The sequence below is a fragment of the Cydia strobilella genome, chromosome 1, assembly GCF_947568885.1.
Source record: "Cydia strobilella chromosome 1, ilCydStro3.1, whole genome shotgun sequence".
In the NCBI taxonomy this organism is placed as follows: domain Eukaryota; kingdom Metazoa; phylum Arthropoda; class Insecta; order Lepidoptera; family Tortricidae; genus Cydia; species Cydia strobilella.
The window spans coordinates 24,905,434-24,930,300 of NC_086041.1; the positions used below are offsets into that span (position 1 = coordinate 24,905,434).

Genomic DNA, 24,867 nt, shown 5'->3' on the forward strand with positions numbered 1-24,867 from the left:
ACGTTTGTTATTCCACTGTAATTTATTATAAATTCCGTAAAATGCGCATACATACAATGTATGCGCCATAGGAGTAAGAGTAAAATAAGCTAGGTATATGAGACTTAATTAGAATATTATATATTAGAAGGCATATTTATAAGGAATAATAAGGGAGAGAAGGAATTTTGTTAGTATCTACTACAAGAAGGCCAACAAAAGAACGAAGAATGAAACAACTACAAGAAGGGACAGGGGCCCCCCCTGTCCCTTCTTGGGGGGAAGCTGGGGTGAAGGACAATCCGTTAAACCCCAATTTTTTTCTTTCTGGGTTACCATGTGTCCCTAGGAGCGGAAAATAGAAGCTCCGCCATAGCCGTCAAAAGTTATTATGCCAAACAAAATTATGACAAAAAAGTTTGCAACAATAAAGTTATAAATTATTTTATGCATTACGGTACCTTATTCATAAAACTTTACGGGCCTGATTTAGTTAAATTATGTTTAATCCCTTTATTATAAATACATAAGTCAAAATGACAGATAAAGATAAACGATTCATAGCTAATTCAGGCCAGTAACGCGTTTATGAATAACGCCATAAATCTATTATTCACTACATCTAGGTATTGCCGGCATGATGGTAGGAGCCGTATCTTAAACCACGAGTCCCACAAAGTTTACCTATTCGTCTTTCGCCGCTACAAGTTGTATTAGAAAATTACCTGTACTCGTGAGATAGGAAGTACGTCCCTCGAATAGGGCAGCCATTTAGGTTCTTTATGCCGTTGAAAACTTTCTTGTACAGTTCGAAGTTGTTCAAATTGACGGCGCCGTCGAACGTCAGCATTATCATTTGGGGAGTCTGGAAACAGAATATTAGGTACATTAGAAAACCGCTTTGTTTCAGGAGCTTCGCTTTGACATCATTGTAAAACGTATCAAAGTAAGCACCTACCTAGGTGGTGAGTGATGACAGTTACAGTTCAGTTACAGTACCAGAGACTAGTGAATAATTGAATATCCAAGACATACCTCCATACAACACCTCGTTTCTCACGCCCCTATTTTTACTACCATTTTTTTTAATTTTAGCTTTATACGTATAAAATCTATCTGTATTTTTGCGCATACGAGTATGACAGCGACCACGAAAATTGCAAAATAAAGATAAGTATATGATATAAAATAATAATAAAAAATTAAAAAATATAGACTTTGGCGAACGCTTTAACGGTGACAGACGGTTTGGTGCAACTGACCCTTAAAGTTTCATAACTGGTACTCACGTCTTCAGGGTCTAAGCCTCCGGGGATTAGAGTTCCGTCTTTGGAGCAGAAGCACTGCGGCAACTCACACTCAGACGGCTCGCACTTGGTGGCCAAGTCCAGGGGAGCCTCTGTTATGGGGGCTGGAGCTGCAGACACAAAAAAATATTCTAAATAAATATAAATAGTTACCGTTGAATAATAACTAATGTAAGTAGTCTTACACCTAGCAATCACCAGTGGGCAATGCGATTTTTTTAATAGTATCAAATTCCGTCTTAACTTGAATTTTTATCTAAACAGTTTAAAGATACTTTATATTCCGTCTCTTCTATAGAAAAACATACCCTTTATTTAATGTTTCATCTCCATCTACAGTACATTTACTCGTATAATTGGAAATAACATTGATGCTTGTCTATAAACGACGTGTAACAGGATACGTGTCACATTCTAACATTACATACTGGAGGCAAACGTTTGTAAACGTTAGCATCTCTATTTATGAACATCAGTAAGAGCATCTACGTACTCGTTTGAGGTGAGGGTGACACGGTGTCCCTATTTGCACTCTCAGGGGAAATGCTTCGGCAAACGTAACACACACAAACGAAACTTTACAGAGGAACGACAGATGCATCATATACAAGACTGCATGGGTTTCATACGAATAGCGTTACGTGAACAACCAGCAGTTCAATTTCTAGAATAGTAAACAAGTTCCAAATACAAAATCCATTTCAGAATCGGGTGAAATGGTCATGATCAAAGAGAATATATCGGATTGACATCAGTCATTAAAGTGAAAGGCACAATCTAAACTGTTGACAATTGGAATAGAAACAATAAATAAAGCCTTACAGAAAAAAATAAACTACAATTAACTAAACTAAAACTACTATAAAATTAAAAATCTAAATCTAAAATGGGCCCCCGTGGCATGGCGCCGAGGATGCTGGCAGCATTTCCGCGCTGGATCGCCATACTCAAGCGTTGGGCGAGGAAGCTGCCAGCTCTCTTATCTCCGGTCCCATCCACCAGCCGTTTTGTGAGTTGTGATGAGGGTCATAAATTAGCTTTAACAAAAATGTATAAATCGATTGTGGATACACTCAGTGCCGGTGCTGTGTTAAGTTATGTTGAACCAAGACGTAGAAAGCATAAATATGTGACGGGCTGGAATAAGCATGTGGGGGACGCTCACAGGACGGCGAGGGTTCATTTTTTAAATTTCATGGCATGTGGTAAACCTACTGCGGGACCCATATATAATAAAATGGGTGAGTCGCGCAGACTTTTTAAAACAAAATTAAAATTCTGCCAAGCAAATCAAAATCAAATTAAATTAGATATAATCGCAGAACATCATTCAAGGAAAGATTTTTGTAAATTTTGGAAAACTACAAATAAATTAAATCCGAAGACCAGTCAACCTGTGAGCGTCGATGGTCAGCACGACCCCATTCGCATAGCCAATGCTTTTAAAATGCATTTTAGGGTGGAGTCGCCTCTTGGCCCCACTTTACAATCGCCTGAGTCGGACTGTCATAGCGAGGAGGTTTCCGTCAATTTCTCCTCTGAAGAAGTATCCGCTGTACTGAAGAAGATGGTGAGAGGTAAGTCTCCTGGCTATGACAGCCTTAGTATAGAACACCTTAAATACGCGGGCAGCCAGTTGCCAAGAGCGTTGGCTATGTTGTACAGCCTCTGTATTAGCCATAGTTTCCTACCGGATGAGCTGATGTTTACTGTTGTGGTCCCAATAATAAAGAATAAGACGGGAGATGCATCAGATATTGCCAACTATAGACCCATCTCATTGGCAACCATCATAGCCAAGGTGCTGGACGCTTTGCTTGACCGACAGTTGGATAAGCACGTTCACCTACACGATGCGCAATTTGGCTTTAGGCCGGGCCTCTCAACTGAAAGCGCTGTCCTCTGTCTCAAGCAAACCGTTCAGTATTATACCTCTAGGAAAACGCCGGTATTCGCCTGTTTTCTAGATTTATCCAAGGCTTTCGATTTAGTGTCATATAAAGTTCTTTGGCGTAAGATGCAGAGCGTTGCTGGTCTTCCCTGTGAGGTTACCTCTCTTCTCAAGCACTGGTACCTTAATCAGAAGAACTGTGTGAGATGGGCCGGCGTGTGCTCCGATGAGTATGGGTTGGAATGCGGGGTGAGACAAGGGGGACTTACGTCTCCCCGGCTTTTCAACTTATACGTAAACGGGCTGATCCAGGAGCTGAGCAGCGCCAACGTCGGTTGCTCGGTTGATGGAGTTTGTATGAACAATATCAGCTATGCGGACGACATGGTGCTATTAGCTCCGTCTCTTGGTGCCTTACAAAAGCTTCTCGGTATCTGTGAGGGATATGCGGGGTCCACGGACTCAGATATAATGCCACAAAGAGCGAACTCCTACTCTTCAAGGCTGGTGCTAAAACCTATGAGACTCTGCCACCAATTACTTTGTGTGGCACCGAACTGAAGAGAGTCAATCATTTTAAATATTTGGGTCACTGGGTCACCTTTGATGATGATGATGAGGGAAGATCTTTGTGATAACATGGATATCGAGAGGGAGCGCAGGGCGCTGTCCGTTCGTTGTAACATGTTGGCACGTAGATTTGCAGGGTGTACAAAGGAGGCTAAAATAACTTTATTTAAGGCGTACTGCCAGTGCTTCTATACCTGCAATCTATGGGTCAAATATACGCAGAGAACGAACAGCGCTCTGCGTGTGCAGTACAATAACGCTTTTAGGGTGGTGACTTGGATGGAGGGCAGTGCGTCGGGCATGTTTGCGGAGGCAGGCGTGGATGGCTTCCATGCGATCATGAGGAAGCGCTGTGCCTCCTTGCTCGGTAGGCTGAAGGAGAGTCCAAATAGCATCCTAAGAGTGTTTGCTGAGAGATGGGATTCACCGATGCTCCAAAGCTGGATTAATATGCACTCCAGCTTTGTAAATTATAACTGGTAACACACTCCGGATTGCGTTGTCTTAATTAGCATTTTTTATCTATTGAATATTTTTTGTGTTTTTAATTTATAAAGTTTGACAAATGTGAATACTTGTAATTTTAATTGTAATACTTGTAATTTTAATTGTAATAATTGTAATTTTAATTATTTTTGAATTTTATTTATTGAATTTTTAATTTAATTATTTAATTTGAATTGTATTGTGTTGAGTTTTAATTATTTGTTGCATTTTCTAGTCAAAAATGATGATAATTTGTGGTGATATGTTAGATTTATAAGGCTCATCCGGTGTCTCCTAGCCCTAAGTTAGCTCTTAGTCATTAGTTAATTTGCATGTTAATTTGTTTTGTACACACTAACACTAACATTATTTTTATTAGCTATGTAAGTTACTAACACATATGGGTGTATTAGGCCTGAAATAAATGACAATTTAATTTAATGTAATTTAATTTTTAATTTAAATTTTGTAGTCACAGTAAATTTACTTCTATTTATCGACACACGATTAAAACTAAAAATGAAAATGTATAAAAATACCAAAAATTATAATTAATTTAAGTATTTATAATATTCATATGATTTTTTTACCCATGTCCTTTCACTGATATGTGTCAAAATTGTAAAATATCAAACGGGGTAGTCAACGCCATCTAGCCGAGAATAGACCAAAGGTGTAGGCGCCATCTATCCGAGAATCATTTTTTCTTTATTTCCGAGGCACGTTTTTTCCTTTCTGTATTCATCTTACACGGAGTTACATAGGTGTTTGGTCATGATACTCATGAAAGTGGTACTTGTGTGTGGACTAGCTTATTTTAAGAGAACATCTAGAAGCCCATTTACTAGCATACCTAGTACCTACAGTATTTTTATATTGACTATCTTGGACTGAATAACTAAGTCGAGAAAAAGATGTTGTAGGTGCAAATAATTTGCGTTTTTACGGTCAGCTTAATTAGTTTAATCTTAATTGCACATAGGAAAACACGACTTTAAGGCCTATCATCATATTTATTATAGCGTTAGGTAACATTGTTAAATCTTCTCTACTTTCCACTAGTGCTAAAATAGAATTATCATGTTTGTTTTTGCAACAAGTGATCTACTTTTACAATTAATACCTGATAATACAAACTTTTCTACATAACCTATTTAGAAAACTCCTTTTTCTTCCCTGCTAGGGGGCACTTTTCAGTTATAGGGCATTTTATTGCTAAAATATTAACACAATTAAATATGAAGATAGTTACAACTTATTTAATCGATTACGTGCATACAATTTTTTTAGTTTATAAATAATAATTTGAAACGTAATAATTTCCTCGTAGGTGATATGTAATCAGTATGTGTCACATGGTAGCAAAATTGTTTCCACACTTGGGATTTATATGTTAACGCTCAAAACGCTAACGCTTAAATATCTTCGCTACGCTCAGGATTCTATTATATAGAACCCTTCGCTTCGTTCAGGATGCAATGTACGCCCACGCCGAAAATATATATAATTTTGCTCCCTAATGACACAATCTACTATTGGTTAACTAGGTACTACGTAGCCACTACCAACCCACTGAAGAAATTTTACACAAATTAATATTATACTCGTACTCGTACCTACATATTCTCTTTAGGAGTAAGTAAAGGTAGTAAATAAATAAATTTCTGTTCATATTTCCCGTTAGGTCTACACCTATATAATTCCTCGGGTTCTTTCTTACCATCAGTCTAGTCTAAGGGGTTAGTTATTATTGAAATGTATCTACGAGTCACCAAGAGCACTCGACACTACACAAAGCTCCTCAGATCATTCACTCAGCGGTATACTGGACTGAAATGAACGGAAACCGTGTGCCTCCATTAAACCATTTGCATGTACCTGTATGCGACTAAGAGCTGGAAACTGAATTGCTTTTAACAATGACTATTCGGTCATGGTAACTTGACAACTCTGAGTTCGACTATCTCTCGTAATCACATAGAGTTGTTGTCAATATTCCTTGTAACGCATGAATGTATTATTTATTTTATACTAAGTAGAAGTAGTAATTAGAAACTCACTCGTAGCAATGGGACCGCATCTTGCCTCCGCTTTGAATGTGCAGAACTTGCTAATATCGTCGAAATACAACCCAGAAGGGCATCTGTTCAAGTATGGATATCCGTCCACGCACTGCAATAAAAACACTGAATCAACAACCTAAAATCATTATACTTGACATAAATTAAATTAAATTGTATACCTTACAATTGATTGTTACGATCCCTTGGTTTATAAATCATGTACAGTCAAGATATTAAATATCGACACGGACATCGTGCCAAAAATATGTATGCACGACCAATTGCCCATACATTAAAGTAGTGTGTCGTGTCGTTGGCATTTTGCCCATGTCCATACTTAACGTCCTTGACTGTACCTACTCTGATTGAATCATTCTCTCTCTATAAAACTGTGAAGCCAGTTTATATTTTGATTTCTTGCACTATCAATACTATTTTTACCAATTTGTGTAATTTATTCACTCATTATTAATTTAAATAAATAAATAAATATTATAGGTCATTCTTACACAGATTGACCAAGTCCCTCAGTAAGCTCAAAAAGGCTTGACAACGATATATATAATATACAAATACATAGAAAACACCCAAGACTCAGGAACAAATATCTGTGCTCATCACACAAATAAATGCCCTTACCGGGATTCGAACCCAGGACCATCGGACGGACGGACATGACGAAACGTTTTTTCTAGTTGACTACGGAACCCTAAAAATCAATTGAAAGCTACATCAGCATATTACTAAATTTCGCAATAAACTACTACCTATCATCTACCAAAGTTAGTACCTAGGTATTTCGCTAGACTTATATTGACCGGGATATGGACATTATGGACCGTGATTACCTTCTGTATTGTTTTCGAGCTCCCGATATTTCGACGCAGCTACATGCATCTTGTTCACAGGTAACTGAAGATATCGCGTGGGTGTCAATGTAAGTAAGTCTAGTGAAACTAGCCGTGAATCATTCAAAACTGCTAGGTATTTCGATTGTGTATCTGGATATTCTACGCCTAGCAATGCAATTTCATAGTGTCCTTTACTGGAACCTGTAAGCAGAAGCTTGTTCGCTTCCTACAAACACAAGGTGAAATGCAATAGCGTAGTCTCACTATCAATCAGCTCTAACGATCCGATTTAATGTCCATTTCGATAGTCTACGAGTTCATCAATCTGTTAAATCTGTTATCAATTGTTGACGTAGTCTGATAGAGACTGCATAAGTACCTACGTATAGTATATTAGGTTTTTAGTTTATTTAAGGAAGGTGAACCCATAATTATGTATGTAGATGTACACCTATTTGATGAACTAGAGTAAACATATTATAATTTGTAAAGACTGCACGCTAAATTCCGACTATTGTATATGTACGGTTCCATCTAAAAGTGTCGATTGATTCATTAAGTTCATTTAAAAGTTGATTTTACTTTAAATAATAAAATCAAACAATAAAAAGATAATTTGAACACAAAAAATAAAACAATACGTTGGTAATAAATAACTATAGAGCTATAGTTGAGTGTACATAATTTACTTTGTTCCATAACTGCTTTTGTAAAACATAATTTACAGTCAAAATAATTTTTAAGCATACATATTGAAATTTAGAAAAATGTTTATATCTGATAAATTGAGGTAAATAGAGTAGGATTTATGATTGAGTAAATATATACTGGAAATTACGCAACCAATTTAGTAAAATTTTCATGATTAGCTTCTGTCCGCGATTACGTATTACGTACCTACGTATAATGATAATTTCTGTGAAACTCTCCTATGTCCTACCTCGGAACTCAAACTAAAGGTGGGATCAGAGGGTTCACTCGAATGAATGTTCGCTTGAGTACTTAAATGTTTCATTTTTCTTTCATTGCATGTTCACACGGCTGCTGGTAAGATTATTCACTTTTTATTTTCTTTCACTATGGCGTCGAATGAAGTTGTGCGTCTTGGAATAAGTTTGCGAAGGGTGCGAGCTTCGAACTAGCCTTTGTAGATCCTGAATCGTATCGCAATTATTTGCTGATGCATATAAGTAATTTTGAAGAACTTCTACTATTAGTTGCTCCTTTACTTTACTGTTTACTGTTTTGTTATTTATTAATTTGCTATTTTATAGTTATAGCTAAATTAATTTAGTTTGTATGTATGTATGTATGTAAACACTTTATTGTACATAAGACAGATTACAAACACAATAAAAGAACATAAATATATACAATGTACAAAGGCGGACTTATCCCTTGTTTTGTAGTTTTAGAATTAAGATATATTGCGTGCTGGATCCCGGCAGATTGTGATGGACTTTTGTATATACTAACACCTTTTGTACTCACTTTCATGCAATAAAAAAATTATGAATTATGAATTTAATAACGAAAGAAAATACTTTAATGAGATACATCAATAAGAATAAATCTTCACATATTACTGCGATACCTTGCTACTGGCGATTGTATTGGAACTCTGAAATATTTTTACAGAGTACCTAGAAATACCATATCCTACTTTTCCAACTACTACCTTAACCAACAGGATTCAAGAAATATAATATGCAAAATCGGAATGAATATTCACTTTGTTTTCGCACTGTTCGTTTTTTTGTTCATTCGAGCTATTCGGAGTGTGAGTGAAATATGCTGAATGAAAATATCCAACACTGTTGGATTATTTCACTTATAAATTAATTTTTCACTTTTGGTTCATTTTGTGTGCAGACGTGTCACTGAGTGAAAGATGAATAATGAAACACGAAAATCAAAGGCCTGACACTCTTTGATAGAGAAATATAGTCTTATTGCGATTCCTATAAGAGAAAAGAAAAAATAGTCCCATGCTTTGTCCTTATCACCGACCGGGTTTTTTTTCATGGTCGGGTTATGGCAGCATAAGTAGGAGGCGATGGCGAAATAGCGAAATTTATAAGAGTGAAAGAGAAAAAGGATTATGCTGCCATACATTAACCTGTCAATACATGAATATGTCTTTCTCTTACCCCTGATGGTCGCTCGGTTTCATGTCTATAACTACTATACTATGTCTATGACGAAAATGAACACAAAATTAACCGTCTGAGTTCGCCTTAAGCGGTTTAGGCATAAAGAGGTTACAGACAGAGAGACATAAGCTATCATGAATTAGCTCTACTAGAACGTAAATTAAATGCCTGCAAATTAATATAATAAATAGGTTTGTTTACTTGTTTAGAAATTTCAATGGAACCCTAATATCAAAATCCTCTACGAGTTATTTATAAAAAGGCTCATTCGATATTCTGGTTTTAAAAGTCGACTCACGTTGTTATGACTAACCGCAGCCGCAAGTCCATTGAAATAAACGAGTTTTAGGCAAATAAAGAAGTTTGCATAATTTTAGTTTGAATTGGGATTTCACGCATTTCGCTTGTATTTGAAAAATTTTATGAATTTACAAAGCTTCGTAAAAAACCAAAAAACCAAAAACCGCAATAGGAAACTCTGTTATTGTGTGTGTTATTAAGAGGATAGTGGACGACCGCTTCTCCATACAAACATAGTCCCCGTTTTCCTTCCTGGACATTCGCATTATGGAAAATATGTTGTTGTTAACCATAGCTTCATTTGACTTTTTTCTATTTTATTATTATTATAAGAATTAGGGGTTAAAACAGATGTTATACTTACTTATAATCAAAAAAACTAAAACAAATCAACGAAAAGGCATAGCTGAGGTTAGTACACATCAAATTGCGTAAAATATTATCCATTATGTCAATATCCAGTGAGTAAAATGGGGACTAAATTTGTATGACGAAGCGGTCGTCTCCTTTCGTCTTAAAGGACGCTGTACTTAAAGCTGGGAAGCTGTAAGTACTTAATTAGTTCCTATCTATAGCAGTATGAGCAATCAGAAGCAAACTTGTACAAACAGAAAAGTAAAGTAAGTAGCTCAACAACTTACTTGTTAACAAAATGCATACCGAAAACAAAACAAGATTCACTTTCACGTTCTTGGTCGGTTGACAAGTTTATAGTAAAATCTTATACGCGTCTGATTCAAAGAAAGCTACGTTGTCAGTCTACATGAACGGACACCTGGAGCGGATTTACGCAAGGAGATTTTTCACGGATTACCTCGTTCCGATCTCCGAGGACTATCAATTTATGAACAACGTAAAAAAAGTCAGAATCGATTTTAGGTAACTTACTTGATAAAAACGTCTGCAAGTAGCTGGATCTGCGAAATTACCGTTGCCTGTCGTGCCTTCGGGGCAAACAAAGTCCTCCTTTTCTTTTTGTTGACAGTTTACTGAAAAACAAATTCCTTATTAATTTTAGGTATTCTAGTATGAACTTAGTACTGACATTCTTCCAGCATTTCATTGTCGGGATATGTCATCACACGTATTTTCAAATTCATGAGTTCTGTATGCGTAGGTATTATATACGCAGGAAAATATTTATTTTAATCAATATTCGTTATTTTTACGAAGTACAGTATTTTACAGGGATTCACCAATGCAAAAAAATTATACACCCTCTCTGAGCTTATAATCCGATGGATAAAATAGAGTTTCGATGGGAGTATCCATTCCATTATAGGCTTTGAGAGTTGCTATTACCCAGTGGAAGCCAAGCGTGTTTGGACCAACTAGGAGGTCAATTTAAACTTACATTGTGATATCAAAATGGTATCCAAATGATGTCACTCGCCAGTGCGTGGCGCGAGCGCCAATACACGTACGGACAAGTACGAGCGAAATGCACGCGTGTTGATATCATGTTAATTTCGCAATATACGTTTGAATTGGCCCCTAGGTAATTTGTAGCGGACGCAGCTAGTCTCATTCCATTCCAGGCACCCCTAGAGAATCGTTTTACTTTGTCATGTTTCCAAAGCTGGTATAGAATTGTAGATAGTGTAGTAAAATATCATAAGTATAGGCTAATTTCAATATAACTGATAGTGCTATACAGCTTTTAAGTGGTTGCGCATATACAGCTGCAAAAGTGAATTCTATTCATAAAGTGGGTGTACACTTTTGTAGCTCGATGTTTTTATCGAAACTATTTTTCAACATGATTGCATGATTGATATAACTCTATCATGACATTCATGAGTCATGACTAGTACCTACATAAGTATAGGTCAGCAAGAGTAATAAAATGTATTTTCAGACCCTTTATCTCGAAAAGAGACACACCAACTAAGACATTCCAACGCTTCTATCTCGCACAACTCATGTCAATTCACAATTATTTAATAAAAATTTTGCCCAATAGCTTAGGAACACAATTTTTAGATTAAAATTGATTGTATTGGATAGCTAATGCGCATCTATCAGCTCTGACGCGATTTGTACGAACATGACATATCTCACGGCTAATTGTATAGAATTAGCCCTCTATTAATAAATATTAACAAGCCTCCATTAGTTAAATTATGTTTTCTTTTTCTATAAAAACTCAAATATCAAACTACAGATGTAGTGCATAATTGTTTTCCATTACATTGTACTTTCTCGGAAACGTTCGTTCGTTGTCTAAGTATATATAAATTTTACAGTATTTCTTGAGGGTACTTTCAATTAACAATTTAAGCAAAAGTATCGTTATTTATGGAATGGGGAGTCAAGTATCAGAATGGAAATTGTATAACAAATCCATTTAAACTCAAAATTTAATTGTTTATCGTAAAAAAATTAAAAAAATCGTACTTCAAACGTAAAATGCTCTAGTGCAGACACGTATCATTTTCTGCACACCTTTTAGAACAACAATGTCCCTCTTTCAGAGCATGAGAAATTAAAATAACTATGCACTACATTTATAACAGATTTGCATAGTTCGATTTTATCAAGATAATTATACCCTAATGTCCTAATCAGGGATCGAATATATACCGGTATATTTTTCATACAAATTAACCGATATTCAATTTCGGTATCTCGGTTGTTTATTTATACTTTTCCATTTCATTTAGGTGATCTGATAACTCATTGTCCTTACCTAAATATCATTCTACAATATCAAAGAAATATTTCAAACGCTACGTGATATTTTCATTTTAAGTTATACCGGTAACGAACCCCGGTCCTAATACTATTACATTACGAAATATGGTGCAACTTTCAACTAATGTGGCTAATTAACTTTTATATTAAATTAATAGTTTAGTAGGTACATCACATCATAAATAGCAGAACAGGTAATGATAATGTTAGTATTGATTAACATTAAAATAAAATATTAAACTACCCAATGCGTCACTAATTGCATTCTTTCTAAACAATAAACTTTCGACAGAGACAATTAAAAGCGAAAGTTAATTTATGCAAATTGTTTTCCGACTTAGCAATTAAAGATAGTAATTAGACTACATACATGTCGCCACCAGAAAAAAATTATGTACCTACTGCAAAGTACCAACTTAATTATAGCTCGTAGTACCTATTATAGGTATACCTTGAACTTCAGGATGGAAGGATTCATGCCTACTCGTCATACTGATACTTTACTTGTGTAAATATTACACATCAAGTTAATATAAAATATATATAAAAATTTGTTAATTAAGAAATCAATTTCTAATTACGTAGTTATCCCAACATTTGATAAATAAAATGTACGTCAAAAGTAATCATCTCACCATATAGTATGTAGGTAGGGTAATATAAAATAAGTAGGCAAGATTAAATTAGGTGACGTAATGTAAAATTAATAATGCTGTTAATCCAGTTGTATTATTCTCATGAATTGAAAACAGCGCAAGAACCGGTAATCCAGTAATATTTTAAATGTCAGACCTTACAATATTACCTTACATACATACATAAACTAAAAAATATCTACACACCGAGCTTTGATTCGGTCAGAGTATTGTGTTCCATATCAAAAAATATTAGGAATTATAATATGGAGCTTTTAATACAAGAGAACAACTTCTCTTATTAGCAAGAGAAAGGCTTAATAAACAACTCTCGGCACATGTAGCTCTGACATTGCTAAGATGCTTTGCCGTTCCCAGGATCACCTACTTCTTACGCACAGTGCCAACTTGGCTATACCCCACACACATGGACTCCTTGACCTGGCATTAAAAGAATCAGCTAAGTGTCTTTTAAATGTATACTCGGACCAGTGGGACCAGGCCTCTTTACCTATACGCAACGGCGGACTGGGTATACGACGCTCACGAGATTTGTGAGCCTTCCGGCCTTCCTTGCGTCGGCGGCTGGGGTTGTGGACCTTATCACTAACATTTTATATTTAGATGGTGCCGAGATCACAATACACTATGCCGCTGATACTTTGTCGGCTTGGAAGGCTCTTAACTCTGATGCGCCAGTTCCCGAAAAACCTTACCGCCAGCGTTTATGGGACGACGTCGGGGTAAAGGGGCTATAGCTCGATAGCCTCATCCATAGCTGCTGGTTCTGACAGAGCTAGGCTTATCGCTGCCCCCAGGCCTGGCTACACGCTCGGCTGTTCCCTCCCCAAACTTAGGCACCTTACTAGACAGCGACTCGTTGCGTATGGCCGTTGCTTTCCGCCTCGGATGTGATGTTTGTCAACCCCACCAATGCATCTGCGGCTCCTTTGTGGAGACAACGGCCACCATGGCTTGAGCTGCTGCCGTTGCGCTGGTAGGTTCCCACGGCACCATGCTCTTAATGATATTATTAGGAGAGCCTAATCAGCTAATATCCCCTGCATGCTTGAGCCGCCAGGCCTCAGCCGATCTGACGGCAAAAGAACTGACGGCTTGACCCTATATAGTGCCGTGGGAAAGAGGTAAGTGCTTACTATCGGACGCCACATGCGTTAGTACTTTTGCCGCCTCGCATCTTAGCCGCACAATGCGCTCGGCAGAAGCGGCTGCTGAGCACGCGGCGTCCCTTAAAAAAGATACATATTCGGCGTTGAGCGGGTATTTATTTGTCCGCCTCGCTGTCGAGACTTCGGGATGCTGGTGCGCCGAGGGTAAGTCCTTCCTCCGGGAGTTGGGTCGTCGCCTGTTTGATAGAGGTCTTGACTCCCGCTCCGGGTTTTTCCTGATGCAAAGGCTGTCCATCGCAATCCAACGCGGCAACGCAGCTGGAGTGATGGGCACCTTTGCGTTGGGGACAGCCCGGGACGGGTTTCAGTAGGTAGTTTTATACACATTTAGTTTATATGAAGGTTTAGTAATTAAGTTCAGTTTTTAATTAGTTTTACTATTATAAGTTTTATCGGAGGCGTTACAGTATTTTGTCTTGAACCAAACTAAGTATCAATAATACATAGGCGAATATAGGTACACAAATTAGGTCGTACAACTTGACATCTGAATACAATAGGTAAACAGATTCCAATAAACTATATGATTAATTAATTTAACTCTCGGGCGGGGGCCGAGATCAGTTTCAGAACCCTACCGGTATCAGTTTAATATGCGCTTCGTTTTCTTCTGCGTGAAAAATTGAAAAAATAATTCTCCTAGAAATTAAACGAAAATCGATTTAGAAAGTAATAAAGGACAACTTTAAAGTACTTAATATAATTTAAACGGTAACAAATAAGGAAACAACCCGACGACGTGTTGAGTTCTTTTCAGCAGTCGTAGTGACGATCACGGGGTAAATTGTAGAGTTAATCTGTAGTAGTTAGCAGTCTTGCAATTGTTTTACTTATTTAAATGAGTATTAATCGCAGAACCTAAATAAATTGACAAAAATTATATTACATAAAATAAATAGACAATCCGATCGAGATGTAATTTTGATAATTATTGAGTGAAGACAAAATTATAAAAAATATAGAGACGGGTACTTTATTTGAGGTAGGTACCTAAATAAACGTAATTGAAAGTCCGTAATTCACACTTGACAGTGTCAATATCCTCGATTGCAAGCGACCAAAAGCGTCAATGTCAAGTGAAAGATAGGACGTGTTCAACATACTACGAAGCACTCGTCGATTCACAATTTACCTATCTATGTCATACGCTAGTTGTCCACTTTCTAAAATAAATATTAATAGAAACCAACCTGTCACAAAAGATTCAATTCTATGTTTAGATCAAATGTTATGTCACATTTACATCCGGCACTTTACAAATTTGCAGAATTACACGTAAATAGCTTTCATTATATTCCGGCATCATAGTTACGTTAACGATTTGATCACACGTTAATGTTACGTTAAATTCGTTGCATAAGATTACGCATAACGAATAACATGCTGTTTATTGCCAATTCACATGAAACTGACGGTATTTAAAAATAAAGGTGATATAAAAAGAATTTAAGGAAATATTTCACTAACCGTTCACGAAAATAGTAAGTACAACTAATATTCTCATAATCGGCACACCGGCCATGGCGATCCGCAGAGCGTTCCCTCCGTGTAGTCGCGACATAGCACCTTTCACCGTCGCGGGCGCACTGCGCGCTGGCCGCTGCGCCTGGGCCCATCAGCCGTCGCAGCACCGGTCTGGGGGTCTGGTCTCGATTGAAAATTTAAACTATTCTCATTATTTCCCTTTCACTCTTTGGCATCGAAACAACCGTGCGATCGAGATAGCACGTCGTGTTAATCATATTGACCAGGAGGCCCTGACCATCGCCCGCCGACCTCCGCAGACGGCTTTCTCTATAGCCTCTCGTCTCTTGTCATTGCGGAAAAAAAACAGTCATCTTTGGTGTAATAAGCACAAGCATCTTCTTCAATTATCATATTATTGTATTTAATAATGGGTTTCCTTAACTATTATTGGTTTATGACTTAGTTTATTTCTTAACGGCCGTATCGTTTATTATGGGTACAACATCCGTTTTTTTTGGTACTATATTTTTATTTAAACATGTTTAATTTGTGCTTTAATAAGGTACACATTTCGTCCTGAGAGCTCGACGTAAAGCATATGGTTTGGACAAAATTTACCAAATCCTCCCGAGTAACAATAACGATTGCATGTGGACAAATACTACAAGAAAATTTACGGTTTACGAAAAGGGATGACTCGCGTTAGACCGGGCTTCCGGCGCTTACTTTTCTATGACATGGCCCGGTCTAACGTGAGTCATTCTTAAGACGATATTACACAAAAAAATCGTACTATGTAAACCGAAATTACACTCAATTCGTAAAGCAAAACATAGTGTAATCATTTCTTTTAAAATAATAATAATAATTCAGCCTACATACGTCCCACTGCTGGGCACAGGCCTCCTCTCATGCGCGAGAGGGCTTGGGGACTATAAAGCTTTAGTTTTAAAAAAAGTTTTGGATCTGTATATGGTGGCCTTTTAGAGAATATGTCATGTTTATATTATATAGTTACGACAACAACTCCGACTTTGGTATCCAATATAACTATCATGGAGCGTTTCTATCGACCTGCTTTTGTCATGGTTCAACGCCATGAATGACCGTTAATGGCTTTGGGTTTTGGTAGATTATTTTAGCTGTCTCCCTCATTCCGTTTGCGTCAGAAATTGACGGGAATCCAAAAGGTTGCGTAAAAAGTCGTTTTTTGATTCAATTGAGCAATCATGAAGAGGACACTTAGATAACATGTGTTGGCACGTTGGCAGCATACCTTGTTTATTTAAATCGTACCAAGGAGTCGGTGAAACAGTCTCAAATTAAGCTCGATAGGCTTGTCCAAATTATATTTTCTAGACGATATTGAAAGCATCATAAAGTCCCTAAAATAAATAAAAAAGTAAAACCTTCTTATATCAGATTATGACGTAAAAATACCCTCAGACATACCCTAAGAACGTAATACAAAATAATACAAACGTAAACATTTAGACCAGGTTTTATCTGTACCCATAATTAACGATACGGTCTTTATTATAGGTAATATTTATTTTACCTGCGTTTTCTTATTATACCTATATATTATTTACTTAGATACCTAATATAATATATACGTAGTAATATGTGATATGTAGATAACCAAATATGGTAGAGTAACATTATTATTTACTTCAAAAACATGTGATACCGCGGGTCAGACTGTACTATCTGCACCATTCCGTCTTAAATATGTCGCAAGGCAGGTTTCAAGTAACGTTTTAAACGGTTAGTACCTACCTAACTTTGGCAATGTCTATTAGTATTTCTACTGTGCCAAATAATTAATGTTGACATAAGGACTTAAGTCATGACGGCCGACCCAGCTTCACACAGCGTTGACCGGTTTACGTTTTGGACGCGTCCAATTCATGCAATCTTCTATGTGATTGATCCCCTCGAATCTTCTACGCAACTGACACCTACAAACTTCCAATGTTACTTACCTACTAGCTTCTGCTTGTGACTTACGCGACTTTTGCAAAATAATAGCAATTTGATCGCATTTTACCGAAACAAACCATTGACTAAATAAGAGCTAACCCCGGATAATGGAATATGATAATGAGCTGCCAGACGCCTGGATTCAGTTAAGAATATTACTAGTAATAGGTAGGTAAGTATAGGTATTGCAAGCTAATATACCTATCTACTTATATATCTAGTATCGTTGCTGTCATTATCAATATATATAGGTACTATTTTCCGGGGCTATCTCTCCGTTTACGACTTGTCATTTAATTTCTTCCATCTTCTTCCCAACGCTTTTCAAAACATCTTTAAAAAATATATTGTGATGCCAAAACCATTTATCGGTGGGCCATGTTTTATCCACTCTTTTTAACAACAAACGAAATATGGAAACTTCTACTGATGTAATACAAAACCTATTAATAATACATATATATTAGTAGGGTATTTCCGTTATACGTTTCTCAAATCATTTCAATACTATAAGCTGCACACGCCAAATATGCACAGACAGCATTTCGCGAGCCAAGCAACTACATCGCAACATCGACAAGCAACCTAAGAGGAATTTCTATTGAATCTCACCATGCATGCCATTCCCTAGCCATACCTACTATAATCGACCATACCTCAGCCAATATCACAAACGTCTTTGGGGTACAATGAATTCTGAATATTTCTGGGCTGCATGCGAAAAATAAAAAATGGGAATATTTTCCGCTGTAGGTATAGATAAAAAACCTCCTAAGAGTCCTAAGTGCGACTGGGACTTACGCCGTAAGAACTATTATATAATCTGTGATATTAGACCGGAGCAGTGGGGGGACACTCATACTTTCGGGCAAACTCGGCCCGCTCGGCTCAGCATTGCTCCGATCCGTGCAATTAATTAGGGTTGGCGCAACTTGACGTCCCTTTGACGTCCACAGATAAGATAATGACTTGAATTTTGACAACCCTAAATAGCCGACAGGGATAGTACCATACATTAGAAAGGGACGGCATGATTCGACCCTGAACTGAATCGCTGTCAAACTTCGGGTTTGTAGGAAACATGTAGAAAATGTCCTTTTCAACACACTTGCTCAAAAAGACGTTATTATTCCACCGATTTTTGGCTCATAATCCTAGATATTAAACACGCGTGCTCTTTCAGTGTATTATTCCACTCGTGCTTTTTCATTATATTATTCGACTGAGTTAGGAAGGTAACTGATTGCTAATAATATGCATGGAAAGGGAGCCTTCTTTAATTGGTCAGACTGGCGGGCACCGGCGCGCCCGCCCGCCGCGCCGCCCGCGGCCGGGGCGAGGGGCGGCCGGCAGTATGACAGATGCAACACACAATACTAACTGTTTTAACTATTAAAATTTGATTAATATGAGTTTCTTTTTTTTCTCGCAAGTGTGTTGAAAAACGTCGTATGAAACGCGTGTGCATTGGTCATTACACACATCGGCTTTCTTATTGCGCGCTCGCTTACAGCTCGCGCGCACAATATCGCCTCGTGTGTAATGACCAACTTAGCACACTTGTATCATAATGTACTATTCTATACGGTAGTACTATTACTATTACTTATTCTGTGACCGGAGATTATTAGACCAAGGGTCATCATTATTATTTATCTCCACGGGACTTAATCGCGTAAAATAGTTTTAAAATGTACCTCCGACGTTTCGAGGACGGCGTTGTCCCCGTGGTCTCGGAGAACACTGGCTAAATTTGACATCAACATCTTCTAGGCGCGCGAGTTTTTCGAACTACCCGCACTTGGTCTTGTTTATTAACTTGAACGTTTTGCGCACTAGGGATGCTACCGGGTCGACACACAACACTCACAATATTCGATTTTTCAACTTTCGATATTTGGTTTCGCTTACACTTACTAATGACTGGGTTCCATGTGGATGAGATCTTAAAACCTTCGTCTCGATTGAAATTTCTATGTTTCTTGATTTCAATGGCTTCACGGATTTTTCTACTATAAAACCCACGATCTGTAGAAAGTATTCTAGGGTTGTGAAGCTCAATCCAGTGGTTTGGCCCTGACTCTAGTAAATGCTCAGCAACGGCAGACTTGTTCACCTGACGGTTCTTGACAGCTGCGATATGTTCCTTAACTCGTTCCGCAATGGTACGTTTCGTTTCCCCGATGTAGGAACTACCACAACTGCAATCGATCTTATAAACGCCAGGTGACTGGAACGGGATAACGAGTCTTTGATCGCTCGGTTTCATGTCTATAACTACTTATAGTCTTTCTAGTTGGACACATTGTCTCCAATTCAAGAACTGATGACGAAATCCAGGAAGAATTGAGGAAAGTACTCAGATTTTATAGGCATAGGTGCCTAAATACAAAGATTTTAGTATTTTTTAAAGTAACACGTGCATTTGCTCTCGGAAAGTAGGTCCCATCTTTGGAAGTAGACTTTCTGATGAAGACCATAAAATGACGGCATTTTAAATTGTGTAATGAATGAAGTCTGTTCTGTTTAAATTTTGTTAAAGATTATTGGGGTAAACACCCCTATAATAAATCGTAATCTCCATACAAACGTAGTTACGCTCTCATTTTAAAACAAACTAGCTAGATTGCTCTGAAACTTTTATACTTACAATAAGATAAGGTATATCTAGGCCGGTAGAAAGTATGCTACTGATAAAACACACCACCCACCGTCATTAAGGAAAAGGCTACGAATAGGAACGTGGAATGTGAGAGGTCTACACCAACCAGGGAAGCTTGATATAATAGAAAAGGAGATAAAGAGGCTTAGCGTTGACATTTTGGGAATAAGCGAAACACACTGGCGTCAGTCGAGTCATTTTGACTCCAATAATGGCAATGTTTTATTCTCATCTCTGGAAACGGCACGCAGAGTCGAAATGGAGTTGGTTTTGTAGTATCCCGTTAGCTGTACAAATCGGTAACCGCATATGAAACTAAGAATGAGCGCATCATTAAACTCAAACTTGATACCCGCCCCTGCGCTCTACACGTCATTCAAGTCTATGCACCTACTTCAGCATCAACAGAGGAATAAATTACAGAATTTTATAACGACCTTGATTCGATTGATTCGGTTCTGTGCTCAATTCCGAACAAGGATATAAAAGTTATCATAGGAGACCTAAATGCCAAAGTGGGGAGAGACGAGAGTGGTGATTCCTCTGAAGTCATCGGAAAACATGGTCTAGAAAAGAGGAATGAGCGAGGAGAAACATTTCTACAGTTCTGCTTGGAGAACAAGGCCTCAATACGGAAACGGAAAGGAAGGAGTATTCGAGACTATACACGTGCGTTAAAAGGGCTTGCAGGCGTGATAAGAATAACTCGATCCATGCGTTGTGTGAGGAAATTGAAACCCATGCTGCAACTGCCCATACCAAAGACTCCAGAAAGTCAAAATTCTTACTCGCGACTACAAACCCAAAAATTGGCAAATAGCCGACACTGATGGACAGATTTTATCAGATTTAGGCAGAGTGCTAGACAGATGGAAAGACTATTCGGAACAACTCTATAGAGAATCTCCTGAACATCTTCTGGTACGAAATGACGCAGAGCACGCTCTCGAACCGGACATCCTCCTTTCCGAAGTGGAAGACTCCATCAAGCGCCTGAAGATTAATGCCGTAGGAACTGACGGTAAATGTGCCAGTCTCCTTAAAAATCTGGGAAGTGAGGGAACACAGTTCTGTTGCAAAGTGTGGAGAACTGGTCAGTGGCCGAGAGACTAGACTGAATCTTTGGTAATACCTCTTCATAAGAAAGGCTCAACGTGACAACTATAGGACTCTATCAGTCATATCGCATGCCAGTAAGGTATTTTTGCACATTATAAACTCGCGATTTGCGAAGTTCTTGGACCGACAAATGAGACGACTGAGATGGGTGTCCCTGCTCATTTAGCACACCTTATAGAGAACTTATATGCCGAAAGCACTGCCAGAGTACGCATTGAGAATACTTTGTCAGATCAGTTCAAACCGGAAAGGGGGGGTAAGACAGGGCTGTATATTGTCTCCGAAGCTCTTTAATATCTACGGCGAATACATTGTGCGCAAGGCCACTGAGAACTGGGACGGCGGTATATCGATTGGCGGGAAGATGATATGCAACCTGCGCTATGCTGACGATACAACGCTCTTGGCTTCCGATGAGGAGGAGATGAGCCGACTGTTTCGACGAATAGAAGCCGAAAGCATCAAATTAGAACTTCACGTCAACCATGCTAAAACAAAGCTGATGTTTGTGTACCGGAAAAAACCTCCTCCACGAAGTCTAGAACTACAACAACTTACTTGTGTCAGCACCTTCACCTACCTCGGCTCACTTATATCTAGCGATGGTAGCTGTGACGGGGAAATTATCCGGAGGATTCAAATAGCGATGGGAGCTATGGCTCGGTTAGATAAGATCTGGAAAGATCGAGGGATATTGAAACAAACGAAGGTTAGACTTGTGCGCCCTCTGGTGTTCCCAATATTTCTCTATGGTTGTGAGACATGGACTAATCGAGCAAACTTGATCAAGCGTATCAACGCCTTTGAGATGTGGTGTTGGCGCCGGCTTTTACGGATACCTTGGACAGCTAGGCGTGCTAATCAGTCCATATTGGAAGAGCTACGCATAAAACGCCGGTTGTCAACAATATGCCAGTACCTAATACTCATATACTTCGGGCACCTCTCACGTCGCTCCTCGGATAGCCTGGAGAATGTTATAATGACGGGTAAAGTTGAAGGCACCAGACCTCAGGGCCCTCGTCCTACTAGATGGTGTGCTCAAATCACTGCACTTATGCAATTAAAACTGCACGAGGCCATGCGCTTGGCGAAGAATAGAAGCCTATGGAGGAACCTGATCTTCAACAGAAGGACATGATGTCACGATCCTCAGCATTGAGGGACCGACTGAAGAAGAAGAAGAAGGTCTGTAGGTCTGTAATTAGTTTATGTAGCTTCAGATACCATAGTTAAAAAATACAGCGAATTCAAGTTTTTCATACAAAACTTGTTTTTGCTCTATTTCGTTTGTTTTATAAACTGGAGCTATATATAGTTATAGTTTGTCAAAGGACTGTCTCATTTCATCATAATCATACTATCTTTGTCTTACACTAGTACTAGCACCCAAAAAAAGGATGAGTATAGTTTTTTGGTTCTTATTTACTGCCAATTTGGTTTGACCAACTATATTTGTTATACAAGGGTGCAAAGTTGTATTTTACCCGCGAGTGTTTCAACACACGAAAAGTAAAATACATTTACACACAAAAGTTTTCACTTCACTTAGTGAGGAAAGTACAACATGCAAAAAACAGCTGCCGTGTCAGACGTATCTCTGCTATCTTTAGATAGCAGAGATACGCCTAACCAGTGCAAAATGAAACTAGACACTATGCTTTACATAATACTTAAACAAAATTTCAAAAAATGTCTTTAGTTACTGAGATATTTCATGTTTTAAGATAGACGTTTTCGAATTTTTGGACATTGAGTTATGCGTATCTCTTCTAACTCAAGTTAGAATAATTATGCGTAACTCTTCGCAGTTTTTTTACGGCAAACTGGATATCTACTATCTCGAGTTATCATAGTTTCGCGTAACCACACTCAGGTAGTACGGCGATAGGCGGTTCGCGGTGAGGCGGGGCGCGGAGGGAGCGGCTCGTCGCTCCTTGCCACGTGTATTTGTTTATTTGTGTCGTTTTCAAGCAAAAGGTACCACATTGTCGCTTATCATAAGGACATTCTGACAGGTTTTTCTTTTAAAGATACAAGCAATTTTCGTCCTTATGGTAAGCGACAATGTGGTACCTTTTGATTGAAAACGTCACATTTACATTTCATTACGTACGTAATATTGACCCGGTTAAGTTAGCGTTCCGGTGTTTTTTTTATGTTGTTTGTTCAAAATATGATAAATTAGTCTTTAAAATGAGTTCTTTACGAAGTAAAGCCTTGTTACGAATGTGTAGTGATAGAAATGTCGTAGAAAACAAAGGTTGTGCGACTAATGATCTTAGCTAATCTCACTTTGTAATCATTGCTGAAAACCCTGTGAAAAACTAAACTATGTTTTTTTTTTGAAATCTTAAGATAACCTACATAGGTACTGAACTGTTTATCTTCGTCCGCTGTCTGTCATGAACTAGTCTTCAACTGGTCTTGTGATTGTCATGTCTAATTTTGAATTTAAATGTCGGTCGTTTCAAATGTTCCAATATTCCAAATATGTATGTCAGTCAGCTAGTCAGTCAGTTGGTCTATGTCAGGTCGCCACGGAGGTTAGAAGCCCCGACAGGTACCTACTTACAAAAATCTTAACGTAAATTATAAATAAAAAGTGACAAACTCAAAAATAATTGAATGATAGTTATACCTGACAATATAATATAAGTAATGCACGAGTACTATCTTGTTTCATACTTCTGTAGTAGTTTCTTTCTTTTGTAGAAGATAACTAATAAATGCATAAAAAGTAAGTAAAATTATGAACATAATTTATAAAACATAATTTTTTTAATCTTCTTTTTATTTTTATTACTAAAAGCAACAAAAAGTTTTAAACAGTGTCAGTAGAGGCAAAATATTAGTTTAAACATATATTTGGATCGCTGGAGTGTGTTATTTTCAAATACATAGAAACGTATAGTTAATGATTCTGATTCTGAATAAATTTTTTGGAGTAACTGACCTTAATATTTTTACTAGGTATCTTCTAATGCCCACAATAAATTTACACCAAACCTGAACCTAAACCTGAGTTCCACTAGGTACAGCCAGGGTTCAGCGTCAGCTCTATCTTGGGTACTGCTCTCCCAAGTGCTCATCAAGGCGTGTCGGATGACCAAAACAGCGTTTGCCTACGTTGCACCAAACCTGAGTTCCACTATTAGGTACAGCTCTCCCAAGTGCTCATCAAGGCGTGTCGGATGACCAAAACAGCGTTTGCCTATGTTACACCAAACCTGAATTCCAATAGGTACAGCCGGGGTTCAGCATCAGCTCTATCTTGGGTACTGCTCTCCCAAGTGCTCATCAAGGCGTGTCGGATGACCAAAATAGCGTTTTCCTACGTTGCACCAAACCTGAGTTCCACTAGGTACGGCCAGGGTTTAGCATCAGCTTTATCTTGGGTACTGCTCTCCCAAGTGCTCATTTAAGACGTGTTGGATGACCGAAACAGCGTGTGCCTATGTTACACCAAACCTGAGTTCCACTAGGTACAGCCGGGGTTCAGCATCAGCTCTATCTT

The 24,867-nt window shown here is 38.0% G+C and overlaps 1 protein-coding gene across 1 annotated transcript in view; it reads right to left on the reverse strand.

Moving 5' to 3' along the window:
- LOC134742635 (chitin deacetylase 1) overlaps positions 1-15,732 on the reverse strand; it is a 30,805-nt gene extending 15,073 nt beyond the window's left edge. The window contains exons 1-5 of the mRNA XM_063675815.1: positions 15,587-15,732; positions 10,489-10,589; positions 6,294-6,405; positions 1,269-1,396; positions 705-844 (exon numbers count right to left, since the gene is read on the reverse strand). Coding sequence (XP_063531885.1) covers positions 705-844; positions 1,269-1,396; positions 6,294-6,405; positions 10,489-10,589; positions 15,587-15,680 — 575 coding nt within the window. The 5' untranslated portion in view covers positions 15,681-15,732. The remainder of the gene's footprint in view (positions 1-704; positions 845-1,268; positions 1,397-6,293; positions 6,406-10,488; positions 10,590-15,586) is intronic.
- Between the last annotated feature and the right edge of the window lie 9,135 nt (positions 15,733-24,867).